The 14,487-nt window shown below is 42.9% G+C and overlaps 1 protein-coding gene across 1 annotated transcript; it reads left to right on the top strand.

The window, feature by feature from the left end:
- Positions 1-902: 902 nt before the first annotated feature.
- Positions 903-2,413, top strand: LOC144891264 (uncharacterized). The gene is made up of 2 exons (XM_078773682.1): positions 903-1,121; positions 1,346-2,413. The coding sequence occupies exons 1-2, from the start codon at positions 903-905 to the stop codon at positions 2,411-2,413; spliced, it is 1,287 nt and encodes a 428-aa protein (XP_078629808.1).
- The last annotated feature ends 12,074 nt before the right edge of the window (positions 2,414-14,487 follow it).

The raw sequence follows: 14,487 nt of genomic DNA, 5'->3' as shown, positions 1-14,487 counted from the left end.
TGGTTCAGGTCCGTGAGATACAATACCCTATCAGTGGTAATCAAAACAGTTCAGGTCCGTGTGGGATACAAAATACTATCGGTGGGATACAAATTATAAACTGTTCAGCCTGGCAGAAGGGGTGTTGCAAAACATTTTACCTTTTTTTTCCCCCGAGGCATGCTTCCTTTGATGCACGTTAAAATACCAACCGCAACGGGTTCTCGGGGGGGAAAAAAAGGTAAAATGTTTTGCAACACCCCTTATGTGCTCTACTGAGGGCTGTTCTAGTTTGAGCCTTCTTTATAGGGGAAGAAAATTTGCAATATCAGCTCCACCAAGTATTGCTATTGGATACATATATACAGTACATTGGGGTCCTCCCTCCCCGACCTTAACCCTACTTCCCAAGATATGCCACTAAGGGTGCCTTCACATACACGGATTATTCTTACGAGTCCTTACGGATCGCCAACTCGTAGTCAATCGCAAGCATCTGTAAATAACTCGCTGGTATCCGTAGATAACTCGTCACAACTCGCAACAACTTTTGACATGTCAAAAATCATCTTCCGATTGTCCACGGATTGATTTTTCCGTAAATAACTCGTAACAATCCGTAAGTATCGTAAACCGCTCGCAACAACACGTAACCATCCGTAACTGCTCGCAAGAATCCGTAAATGACTCGTAAGAATATTTTTTACGATTTGTTACGGTTAGTTTACGGATTATTTACGGATTATTACGAGTGCTTACGTGTTGTTTATGATTTCATTCGGGTCGTGTTACGTATTCTTACGTATTGTTTACGATTTGGGGAAAGGTATAAAAGCTGCAAAATCGAACACTTCATTTTCAGTTGTTATCAAGAAGTCATAGAAGTCACATCTCTGCATATCTACTCTACAATATCTACAAGCATGGCTCCAAAGAAGAAGGCAGTCAACAAGAAGTCTCCTGCTCTTCGAAAATCTCCGCGGAAGAAGAAGAGGACACGCTCGCGTTCCCCTGAACCACCACCACGGCTAGACCCTGTTGATGATGTAGAAGACACTGAACGAGACCGTGACTCCTCGATCTCCAAAAGTGATGCTTCGGACGATGGTGCAGCTACAGCTACTGCCACGACCACTGCAGCAGTAAGTCAAAATAATAGTAATAAATAAGGAATATAGTAATAAATAATATAATATGTATAATGTATAATATAATATATAATTATAGTAATTGTACAATTATTTGTTTTTATTAGAGATACGATTTTAAGTATTCGAATATTCGATCAGGCAAGTATTCGAACTCAGGAAGTGCATGCCATAGTTTTTATGTGTATTATGAAATTGGCTATTTTTTATATTTTCAGAATCACAAAACCAGGAAGCCTAAGACTAAGATGGCCAGGTCCCTCACGAAGGAAGAAGAGGATGAGGTTATTGAGTGGCTGCAGTCGAACCGATTCCTTTACGACAAGTCCAGTTTCGAGTTTAAGAACCGTCAGAAGAAGGAGCGCGCCTGGCTGGAGATGGATCAGAAGATGCGGATGAACCCTGGCGACCTCTACAGATGGTATACTTCGTTGAGGACCCAGTACGTGAAGGAGGTGAAGAAGAAGGAAACTAAAACACGATCCGGCGCCGGTGCTGTAGATGACATCATGACGCCTAGAATCACCTGGTTGTTGGAGAAGTTTGAGTTCGTCAAGCAGTATGTCTGTCAAGCCAGGGCCACCAGAGGGTCGAAGATTCATAGACCTGACCAGCACTCTGACTGCAGTGGGTCATCAGTGACACCCCAGACTACCCTTGAGGGTACATCACAGTCGGCGACAACATCAACGACAACAGCCTCCATCTCCGACTGCCTCGACAAAGTCTCGCAGCAGCTGGCAGAGCCGAAGAATGACATAGAGAAGACCTGCGACTTCCTCGGCATGCTCATGGCGAAGATGACCCCTCCCTGTCTGGAGGATTTCACCCATGAAGCCACCTGCAAGGCGATGGAGTATGTGAAACAGTCCAACCTGGAACGTCGTCAAGCGCAGCAACCACCGCAAGTCACCTTTTTGCAGCCACCACAGCCTCCGCAATTGCAGCAAGCCAGCCAGCCACTAGCACCGCAGTACGCCCTGGCAGTACGCAACCTGGCAGCATCCAACCCACCTGCTAATGTCCTGCAGTACCCGTGGACAGAGTGTCAACCGGCCAACCTGCAACCCGTCCTGCTGGATCAGCTGCAACCCACCGCCTACTCCACCCCAGTCCACAGTGGAACCCAGGCACGCACCACTACAACTACAACTTCGACGGATACTGCAGCAGCCTTGACCAGTGCTTTTCAGACACTGAACCCCAACACTTCCTTCAACTCGTCCTTCAACTTGAGTGACTATATTCCTGCTACGCCCAAGACGCCGACTACTGACGCCCAGTGAAGACTTAGTAAATGAACAGTGTAATATTGAAAGTAAAATGTATTGTAACTTGTGTAACTTTGTAAAATGTTTTGAATATTATAAATAAAGAAATAAAGTTGAAAACAAAACAAGAAAATAGATATTTCGTTTTATTTGTTTTTATTTTAATTTTTACAATAGTCACATTTACATTTTCAATTATTATTAATAATACAATCAAGTACAAATTAAAATACAGTACAAGTCCCTTTAAGTCAAATCAAATCATGTTCTCCTGCCATTCCACAGCCCCTGCCTCGGAGTTTAAGTACTCTTTAAGATAGTTCCTTTGTGCGGTACCAGCAGCGTTGCCAACATTTCTCTGATAACCTGCCACTCCGTCAACAAGTTGCATACCCTGTCTCCATTGTCCTGGAACTAGGTTGTGACTGTTGTCTTCTTCATCAACTAAATGGTGTAGTGCAGCAGGCTGTCTGATCCTTAGTAAGTTGTGGAGGGTAGTACAGGCCAAGACAATGAAATCTACTGTTTCTGGTACTTGTTGCATAGCTCCAAGCAGAATCTGGAATATCATGGAAAGAATGCCAAAAGCATTCTCCACAACTCTACGTGCACGAGACAGTCTGTAGTTGAAAGTGCGCTCGTCATGGTCCAGATGTCTTCTCGAGTATGGTTTCATCATCCATGGTCTGAGTGGAAAGGCATCATCACCAATCAGAAAGTAGGGAGTGTCTCTGTCATCATGTGGAAGGGGAGATGGTGGTGGAAGGCCCAGGGTACCTTCTTCCAGCATTGGTAGCAGTTCTGAGTTGTTGAATATCTGGCCATCAGAGGAACTTCCATGTGAACCAACACCCAACCATATGAACTTGTAGTCAGCATCCACTAGAGCCATCATCACCATGGAGAAGAAGTTCTTGTAGTTGTAAAACAACGAACCAGAGTCAGCAGGCTTCTTGATTCTGATGTGTTTGCCATCCAACGCACCGCAAGCATGTGGAAGGTTCCAGACTGTTTCAAACTCTGCTGATATGCGCAACCAATCTTCTTCGGGGATGTTGTCTGGCATGACTTCTTCTTTGTATGCTGAGATGATTGCTTCGCAGACTTCAGGTACGAAGCGTGATATGGAGTTTCGGGCCACACGGAAGGAATACATCAGATCTGCATAATTCACACCAGCAGCTAGACGCCTGAGTGTTACAGCTAACTTCAGTCCAGGCTCAAGCGGCTCCCTGAAAGTAGACAAAAATTGTACACATATTTAAAATGTAATGACAATGGTAGCTTTATATCAAATATTAGCAAAACTAATAAAATTAGGTAAAAAATAAACAAATATGTACCTGAATGAGGTGGACTTTTTCTTGATAGCAGGAGTAACCCTGTCAAGAATCTCTCCAAACAGGTCAGCATCAACTCGGAGAAAGTTCTTGTAGCTAGCAGGGTCTTCTCGGTTCAGCTCATGCAGGAGATGATCATACTGTTCAAAGAGGGTCCTGCGGGCCAGCCAGGTCCTGCACCAAACCCTTCTGCGAGCTGGACGCCTCCTCCATCTCGGTCGAGGAATATCTGGTAGCTGCTGAGCCTCTTCCTCTTCCCTCTGGGCTAGTTCAAGGAGCAATTGTAGCAATTGTAGCAATTGTTGATACTAGGGCATGCCCGTACTATATATATATCTAAAATTATATCCCCCCCCCCCCCCTCTATTTACATGAAATGGTTTGGTCCATTCGCAAAGCCAAAGCGAACGGCTTGCGAGTACGGTGACAATCCCCCCCCCCCCCTCTATTTACATGAAATGGTTTGGTCCATTCGCAAAGCCAAAGCGAACGGCTTGCGAGTACGGTGACAATCCCCCCCCCCCCTCTATTTACATGAAATGGTTTGGTCCATTCGCAAAGCCAAAGCGAACGGCTTGCGAGTACGGTAGAACCCCCCCCCTCTATTTACATGAAATGGTTTGGTCCATTCGCAAAGCCAAAGCGAACGGCGAACGGCTAAATCGCCATAGCTCGGTAACTACTTCTCCGATTAATATGAAACCTTGAAAAGGCACATCCTCAGGTCCCCAGCAATATACCTGGCAAGTTTCAAGTATATCGGACCCGTGGTTGTCGAGAAACAGCGGTCACAGACACACAGACACACACACATACACACACACATACACACAGAGATTACTGGAATTATAGATAGATAACTGCAATCTGTTTCTCTCATATGCCATGTTGTCTCTCTGGATGTCAGTTGTCGAATGATGATACATTGAGATTTGCAGGATTTATATACTTTTTGCCAAAAAATCGTAAGGACTCGTAACTAACTCGTAACAACACATAAACAGGTCGTAACTAACACGTAAAAGCTTCGATGAATCGTAACAATCCGTAATATACTCGTAACAATCCGTAACAAGCTCGTAAAATGCCCGTAAGTTGCTCGTAGTTATCCGTGACAACTCGTAACAAATCGTGGGATTTTTCCGTAAATACATCGTAATAACTCGTAATAATCCGTAATAAACCGTAAATAGCTCGTAATAACTCGTAACAACTCTTAAGTCGCTCTTAAAAGTGGCCAAATCGTAAGGATCCGTGTACTTTTACGAATTTGTGCGATCCGTAAGGACTCGTAAGAATAATCCGTGTATGTGAAGGTTGCATAAGGCAGAAACCGTAGTTGTAGTTCCCGTAGGCACCTACAAAATTTGGTTGGGTATGCTTGAGTAGTTTTTAATTTTTTTGAGGCACATACAAAAAGATATTCATATAAATTCAATTTTATAGTTTAGATTTATGTTGTGGTATTATATGCAGGAGTGCTGTAAAGGGTAATTGAATATTCAATTTCTGGTTTCTGCTTTATTTAATGTAGACGAATCTTTTGAAGATGTCGTCAGACCTAAAATGGCCACAAAAGTGTCGACACTACCAAAGGCACCATTGTATATCGGACTACCCTCACCAAGTACATCAAAACTCTTGTCCAATGTGATCGACCACAGATAGTGATCTAACAACTCATCTGCAGCTATTAGACTCACCATCATGCAGCATTTTGAGTGAAAGATCACCTAGTACGGGTAAGTGAAATGTTTATTATCTTTCAATTTGTGAATGTCCAGCATAAACTAGACAGGATGAACAGTAATAAAATTGCATTTCTATATCATTCTACATATCTGTCTACATATCATTCATAATTAAATTTAATATCATTGCAGGAATAAATGCACCATCCACTGCATCAACAAGCTACAAAATGGATGATGACATCAATGACAGTAACAACAACCAAAAACTATAAATCTTGACAGTGAATAATGTTTCAAAAACAAATCTGTATTTAAGGACAAATCTGTACAAATCTGTACATATCATTTGACAAGCTTATTGTACTGCCAATTTGTTTTTGAAGTTTCAAAAATATAAAGGAGAATGTTATTTTTCTTTTTGGGCCAATGTTATTGTAGGGAGTGCTTGTTAATCTCACAATTTCATACCCTTGGCTTGATGTCACATCGAAATTATTTCTGCATTCTGTTGTGCTATTTTAAGACTTCTAACTGTTTCAAATGTATTATTGTGACAGATTTTCAGGCGATAGTGTTAATGAAACAACAAAATATTGGACAATCAGATTGAGCAGACATCAATGCTACGGATGTTGGTCACACAAGACCACCTGAATGAGGTTGAGGATATCCTTCCAGAGCCTGTTAACACAGAACAGCAGCTGATTGCTTTGTGCGATAGGATCTCCAAAGAGGAGACTTTAAAAAAGCAGTTGGTATGTATGAATCACATATTGATGTAAATAATTTGGCACACATTTCCATGGAAACAGTGGGTGCCACAATTTGTGTGGGACACCTTTTTCTGAGCTATTAAACTCTAAATTTGGTAAGTCGACACAATTGGCAGCCAAGGTTATAGTCATCAAACTCATGGTGACATTTAGTATTTTTAGCCGCGTCGCAGACGCTGCTCATAGAGTGCCCTCTGCTGTTGTTGTTGTTCTTCTTCTTCTTGTTCTTGCAGAGAAGACAAAACCTCAAAGCTCCACCCATTCTGGGAACCATAGCTCCACCCATTCTGGGAGAGCCTTCATATAAACAAATATCCACCATTTTATTAACTCGCATAGCTTTGAGGCCTGTTTTGTAGGCCCGTGGTGTCTTCCTCTCACACAGTTTTATTTCAAATCAAATTCGATATATCATTTCATTTTTCACAGTCGCTGACATAGTTTTAGACTCGGTTGAAAAAACACGGGAAGAAAATCCGATGAAAGTTGCCCTTTATAGAACGAAATGAATTCTCAAAGGCCTGTAACTTCAAGTCCATTGAGATTTTTTTTTTTTAATCGCGGCATGGTCAGTCATACACCGCCCAAAATAAGAGACGGGAAAATGCCGAGATATATTAAAAATTCGTCCATTTGATGACAATCGTCACGATGAAATATTTAATTTATACGTCGTCACAATAATGTGGAGAGAGGAGCATAGCTTCGTTCACGTGTCGCCACACACGGGAAATTGCCGAGATATATATTTTTTAAATCGCGGCATGGTCAGTCATACACCGCCTGAAATAACAGACGGGAAAATGCCGAGATATATTTTCACTTTGCACAAAAATAACATCAAGTAATCGAATCAATAGGAATGTCCTGTGCCTATAACATCGACGTTATAGGCACAGCTGCATCTAGGCATTGTGTAACATCGACGCGGCTTTTGTTTTAATTAAAACTTTTTGTACTTGTTCTTCAGATTGCATATCTTGCCTCTTTGGGTGGTGCAGACCTTGGGGCAAGTGTGCGCCGGATGCTACGCAAAATCGGAACAAATGAACTTTGGTCCAGTTACAGTTTAAAAGGGAGAAAAGGAAAAATAATTTTGAGCACCTTCCCTTAATGAAATTGGTCATTGGTAAGTTGAACAACAAATTATTACCTCCACCACCAAAGTTGGATGGAGGTTATGTTTTCACCTCAATATTTGTTTGGCTGTCTGTCTGTTTATCTGTCTATGGGCAGGATATCTCAAAGTTTTGAGGGATTTGGCCGAAATTTGGTGGACAGTTTGGGTGTTCGATTTCGGTGAAGATCCGGATCTGGATCCGAATACGAGAATTTTTTAAGTGATTCTTCACAGTTCAGTGATAGTGTCAAAAGCTATATATAATAGGATATCTCAAAGTTGTGGACGAATTCGGACAAAACCTGATGGATGACTTGGAAAGGTGCCAAGAACAAGCCGAATCGATTTAAGTTTAGCTCTGGATCCAGTTCTGGCCTTTCAGTGAATACAAAACGTAAACTGTCAGCCTGGCTCTCTTGTCCCTCTACCGAGTGCCGTTCTACTTTTTAGTGTGACAGAAATCTGAGAACCTTCCATTGTTTATTGCCTGTGGATGGGAGCAAACAATTAAGGTTCATGAGTTGAGGTGTGAGGTACAATGTACACTTCGTATTACAACGTGTTATAACACCATAGTTCATCAGCAAATATTTAATTTTAGTTTTGTTCCCTGCATTCAATTTGGATTTGTTGATCAAATACACATCGTTATAAACATAATATTCATGTTACATTCTTTTCTTTTAGGAGCATGCATTAGAAATAATCCAAAGGTGAAAATAGCCGATATAGAGTCGGAGATTGGGGAAACCCTGAAGCATGCACTAAGCCAAGCACGAGAGAAGAGCAGAAAGGTGAATGATATGCAAGCATCATATTTGTCACATGCAGGAAAGGTGGTTTAAATATGTCACCAGCAAAACATTCATGGTGATTTAATTGTCGTGCACCGATATATTCTGAACACAAACCAGTAATTATATAATTCATCATTCTCTGATGTAAAAATATGTTAAATAGCTGACCCCTTTTCAAAACAATAAAAAGTCGATGGTATTCATTCATTCACTTAGCACGCACAATCAAATTGGTGAGGGCCAACTCCTCTGTTTTTGACGGGTTTTTTTATTTGATCCAATATGGCCGCCAAACTACGTGGGTGATGACATCATAAATTTAGATCATTTAACCCTTCGATACGCTGAGTCAATAAATCACAAATTTTTTTTGTGTTTGTTTTGGTACACAAGATCGAGGCTCGTGTCGGAGCTAACATCACAAAAAGAGCAAACGGACACACAAAACATACAATAAAAAGAGCAGGAGACAAGATGGGGGGAGAGAGAGGGAAGCACACAAGTACAACAGCAGAGAACAGGGACATCAGAAAATCTGTGGGAGGGAGCGGGCTTGGGGGGAGGAGGCATGGGAAGGCGGAGGGGAGGTGGGAGGGGTGGGAGAGGTATAAAACATGGACACTGCTAGAACTTCCAGGATTTGAAGTAACGGGGGTGGAAGAGATCAAGGTTTTGGATGGGGGAAGATAAGAGATGGTGGTGAACAGCTGTTTTAAAGACCTGGAGGGGGGAGTGGAATTGAAGCGGGTGAGGGAGTTTGTTCCGGAGGCGGGAGTAAAGAGGAATGAAAGAGTGAAGGTGAGCAGAGAGTCTTGATTTTGGCAATTTAACCAGAAGAGGGTTGCTGACAGATCGTGTGCGACCTGTAGGTATATCTGGGGTACACAGCACAGAGAGACCTGGGACAGCTAGGCCGGATAGGAGTCGGTAGAAGACAGAAAGACCACCTCCCTCCATGTTGGTGAGTGAGTGAAAGGCCCTCGGAGTTAGCTTCATCATGGGAGATTCCAATGATTCTGAAAGCTTTGGTTTCAACAGCGTGAAGACGAGCTAGGTGTGAGGCAGGAGCACCAGCCCAGAGTGGAGAACAGTATTCCAATGAGCTGCAGATGAAAGCCTTGTATGCGGTGAGGAGCTCAGGTGTGCCAAGGAAGGACTTCGCAATGTGCCAATAAATGGAGAATGCCCAGTCGGTGACTGGCTTTGGATGCCAGCTTGGAAATGTGGTTTTCCCAGGAAAGATCATGGCAGATAGTGAGACTCAAAAGCTTGAATGACAGAACTTCTTGGAGAGGATTGTTGAGAAAGTAGATAGGAGGGTTGTCCAGTCACTCATTTCAGAGACACAGAGTGAGTGTGAGATTTGTCAGGATTGAAAGACATGTTCCACTTGTTTGACCAGTCTGTGATTTTGTCAAGGTCTGCAGAGAGTGAGGAGGCTGCAGACTGCCGATCTGAGGGATGAAGAATGGAGCGACAGAGAGTAGAGTCGTCAGCAAAGAGATAGAGAGGATTTTCAAGAGAGTCGATATCACATAGACGAGAAAAAGCACAGGGCCCAGAACACTGCCTCCAGCCTGAACAGGAATGGGAGATGAGAGAAACCCATTCAGTGCTACACGTTGACTACGACCAGAGAGGAAGTCCGCAAGCCATGAGTGGAGATTTCCATGGATACCATAGGAGGAGAGTTTGGTGAGCAGAGCGGGTGCCAGACCGTATCGAAGGCACGTGATATGTCAAGGGAGTCAGCTCTGATTTCCTGTTTGACATTGCGGACCTCCATCCATTGTTGAGACAGCAGAAGCAGCACGCTCAGAGTATAATGACCTGGTCTGAATCCAAATTGATGATCAGAGATCAAGCCATTGGAGAAGAGGAAGGATTTGATATCCGAAGCAATGATGGATTCCATGACTTTGCTGATAATTGGGAGCAGGCTGATTGGTCTGTAGCTGCAAGGATCTGATTTTGCACCATATTTGTGTAAAGCGGTGATGTTGGCCAATTTCCAAGCTGATGGCAGATGACCTTGAGCAAAAGAGGGTGAAGAGCACAGAGAGAGGGTGAGATCGAGCGGCAGAGCAGGATTTCAGAACCCGTGGGTTGATGCCGTCTGGTCCAGTTGCAGAATCAGAGTCGAGGATTGACAGAAACTTCTCCACTTTGTTAGGAGAGAAGGATACATAGTCTAGGAGCAGCTGGCTATGACTGGGTACGGTGGGTACAGAGAGGGACAGGTTTGGGACAACATTTTGAGGCAAACACAGAGTTGAGGCATTCAGCTTTTTCACGAGCGGTCAGCTGTGTAGCCTTTTGAGGTAAGGGAGGGGATGGAGGGGGAACAAACACCAGAGACGAGACGCCACCAGGATTTGGAAGAGGGAGACAGGTTTGAGAGTTCAGTCTTGAGCATGGACAGATAGTGTTTCCTGTCTCTCCTGAGGGTATACACACACTTGCTCCGGGCTTTGTGAAAGGAAATTACATTTCCTTCCGTTGGATCTGCCTTCCAGGAGGTGAAGGCAAGTTGTTTCAGGGCAACTGTCTAACCACAAGATTCCGTGTACCATGGTCGGGAGGAAGGTTATGACAGCTGAAAACGAGATGGGATAAATCTGTGCATGAAAGAGAGCAATTTACGTTGGAAGAATTCTCAGGATGAGTTGATGTCAGAGACAGTAGAGATGGGAGACCAGGCAAGATGATTGATGGCTGCTTGACGATCGGGCCAGTCAGCCTGAGTGAAATGCCAGACTCGGCGACGCTGAGGAGGCTTTCTGAGAATGGCCAGAGAGATGTCCACTTTAAAAAGCACATTATCAGAAGAACTGATTGGAGCAGAAGAAGAGCAGCAGACATTTAACACATTCATGGGTGAATTTGACCCGGGACCAATGTGATTGTCTGTTGCGCTTTAACCATGCGTTTTTTTTATGCATGGCCTTTCATATATGCTTCGAAAAAACGGTAATACATGTTTTGGATAACTATAAAAAAAGAAGAAAAAAAACCACCTTCAGAGGCCATTTTTCCCCGCAAAGCGGGGGTGGCCTTTTTCGGCTGTTGTTGTTGTTGCTGTTGGTCCCCTTTTTGAAGCAATGTTTTATGGCCGGATGCCCTTCCTGCCGCCAACCCTGTTTGTCGCCTTTTACGACACACAGGGAATTACCAGTGAACTGGTACTCAATTAGCCGACCTCGGAAGGATGACAGGCTGAGTCAACCCCCCTGGCGTTAATTCAGCGATCGACCGGGTTTCAAACCCAGGATCCTAGGATCCTAAGCTGGCACCCTAGCCGCTAAGCCAACACCAGGCTATGGATAACTATGAAGAATGATTATTTATTCTCTCCCCTCTTGACAATTTAAAAAGCACTTATTTTTTCATGTTTTTTTTGCAGATGTCGACTGCTTCAGGTGTCTAGTTCATGGAGTGCAGATGGACTGCTGGTGTGAGGATTATGGTGATCTTTGAAGAATGACATCCGCCCACCGACCTGCTTTCAAATTTCAATTGTTTTTTCAATTCTTTTCAAATTTTCAATTTTGTACCACTTGGTATTACAACGTGTTATGACACTATAGTTTATCTGCAAATATTTAATTTTAGTTTTGTTCCCTCCATTAAATTATTTTGAAGTCACAAACACAAAAAAGGAATTGCAAAATAAATGTCAAACAAAATCTCAGTGTCCTGTTTTTATTGATATCTGAATGTTAAACCATAAAGTTATGAAACAAAAAACATTATGTAAATGTCCCTGCAATGGCGTTATAAAAGGTTGCTGTAACGTTATCGCAACATCATGATAAAACATTGTGTAAATGTTCCTGTAATGGTTGTGTAAACGTACCTGCAATGGCGTTATAAAACGTTGCTGCAAAGTTATAATAACGTTAACGCAACGTTATGATAAAACCTTGTGGAAGCGTTAGCAAAACCCAACGTTTGAACTTTCCCGCAACGTTGTGTAAATGTTCCTGTAAACGTTGTGTTAACGTACCTGCAATGGCGTTATAAAACGTTGCTGCAATGTTATAATAACGTTAACGCAACGTTATGATAAAACGTTGTGTAAACGTCCGCAAAACCAAACGTTTGAACGTTCCCGCAACGTTGTGCAAATTTTCCTGTAAACGTTGTGTAAACGTACCTGCAATGGCGTTATAAAACGTTGCTGCAATGTTATAATAACGTTAACGCAACGTTATGATAAAACGTTGTGGAAACGTCCGCAAAACCCAACGCTTGAACGTTCCCGCAACGTTGTGTAAATTTTCCTGTAAACGTTGTGTAAACGTACCTGCAATGGCGTTATAAAACATTGCTGCAAAGTTATAATAACGTCGTGATAAACATTGTGGACACAAACAAAACCTAAGATTGGAACGTGCTTAAAACGTTGGAGCAAAACGTTGCAACAACGAAAGTGAAACGTTGTAGCAACGTTGTGGCAACGCAAAAATGTTAGCCGGGTAGCCAACAGACCCATCTTCACCGATATCACGAAGCAGGTGCGTGAATTTGATCACCTGTTGCATGTCGATGGACCACGTCTTCTCCAGATGCAGACTCTGTTCAACAAAATGGCCTTTCCAATGGAAGTGTGCCCCATTGGATGTAACCTGTTCGTGGACGACTTGTTTCCTGGACCGTGTGGAACTATTGCCTGTGAACCACTACTTGAAGACATTCATCCCATCGTTCAAAGGCATCAAAGCGAATGACAACTACTTCAAAGGTGCGAGACCCGACTGGCCATACAGGACAAAGGACCGAAAGTTGTTTGTTTCACTCGCTTTGATCATCGATACGACACGCGGACTGTGTCTTGTGACGTGTTCCAAAACTGTGCAAGCAGGAGGTGAGCATCAATATATTCACGTACCAACACATCCAATCCTCGGGCACAAACTAACACGATTTCTTGACCACATGGCACCGGCGGTGGTCACACCAAACCTTGTGAGAATTGGATGTTCGGGGCAATACAATACATTGTATAACATGGTGAAACAACAAGGTGATGGACGACGACTGTCAACATTCTCGCTGTGAACGAAATCGCCACAAGGAACAATGAAGCGAGAAGAGGCACAAGCTTACTCTCTGACTATATGAACGATCCGATGTCCGATACTTCATGTGTCAATCAGAAACATACGGATGCTTGTACATAAGGAATGTGATGCAGCGATACCCACCAAAGGTACGGATGCCGGAAACATACGGATGCCGGAATTTCAAAGCTCAGTACAGTCACGTCGCCATGTCCAACTTGAAAAATCCAATTTCCACCGCACAGGCTTCACAGGAGTTGTGGATGTCTGAAATTTCCATCAAACGGTGGTGGAATGCTGACTTGAGTGAAGAAAACTTTGGTGATCAAATGAAACAAGTTGTTGGGCGAAAGAGATGACATTCTGCCCCAGCCATGCACAATGTCAACTCAAAAACTCGTCAACGGTTTCAAAGCACGCGGAAAATCACAGACATTGGCATTGACCCGTCGCATTAATGTGCACCACACCACAGTTTGGAGAGCTTTAAAACGTGAAAAATTAAAGCCGTTCAAACGAGTTCAAGTTCCTTCGATCACAGAAATAAACGTTGAACATCGGCAGAATTTTTCTGAGTTTTTGTCTGACTGGCAAGAAGCGGACTGTTTTCATCTTGCACCATCCGATGAATTTTTCGTTTATTTGCTGTGAAAACCGAACTCGCAAAATGACAGAATCTGGGCTCAAAACCATCGTGAAGTTTGGGACATTTTGTGTGCTCCACAACAACGTCATCCAACATGTGTTGGATTCTTTTCATGCTTCAGATCAAAGGGAATGGTGTTTGACGTCAAAGAACACGGAAAATCATGGAACGGCGCTTATTTTCGTGATCATGTTTTAAAAGAAGTCGTTTTGCCATTTTTGCAAAAACCTGAAAATCGACAAGGTCGTTTCGATCAAGTGACTTTCCTGCATGACCTTGCGGGATGCATGAAGGCGAATGCAACCAATGACTTTCTTGACGAAGAAAAACTTGATTTCTTTCGCAAAGATGGATTCGGAAGATGGCCAGGAAACTCTCCAGATTTGATCCCTGTGGAGAATGTTGGCGCCATTGTGAAACAGTGTGCAGAAGAAATCCTTGATTCATTACCAGACAACGAGAAATTTAAACGTGAGACACTTGTCCGGGTTTTGACAAGTTCTGAACCAAACAGCTACCGAAACAGAAATGTTCGTGTCTTTGCTGAAATCTTTTAAAAGTCGACTTCAAATGGTTTCTGAAGCTAATGGTTGACATATTGACGCGTATTAAACGTGAGTTTTTAATTTTTGAATGAAATAAAGCCTTTGGTTGGA

The sequence above is a fragment of the Myxine glutinosa genome, chromosome 3 (genome assembly GCF_964187855.1).
Source record: "Myxine glutinosa chromosome 3, kmMyxGlut1.1, whole genome shotgun sequence".
In the NCBI taxonomy this organism is placed as follows: domain Eukaryota; kingdom Metazoa; phylum Chordata; class Myxini; order Myxiniformes; family Myxinidae; genus Myxine; species Myxine glutinosa.
The sequence above is the reverse complement of the archived record's forward strand: the minus strand, read 5'-3'. Positions and strand labels throughout refer to the sequence as shown.

What these genes read in the sequence shown, in the direction of transcription:
- LOC144891264 (XM_078773682.1), top strand. Translation starts at nt 903, where the DNA reads ATGGCTCCAAAGAAGAAGGCAGTCAACAAGAAGTCTCCTGCTCTTCGA. An exon ending in CTGCCACGACCACTGCAGCA is followed by an intron (nt 1,122 to 1,345) that starts GTAAGTCAAAAT and finishes TTATATTTTCAG; the next exon opens with AATCACAAAACCAGGAAGCC.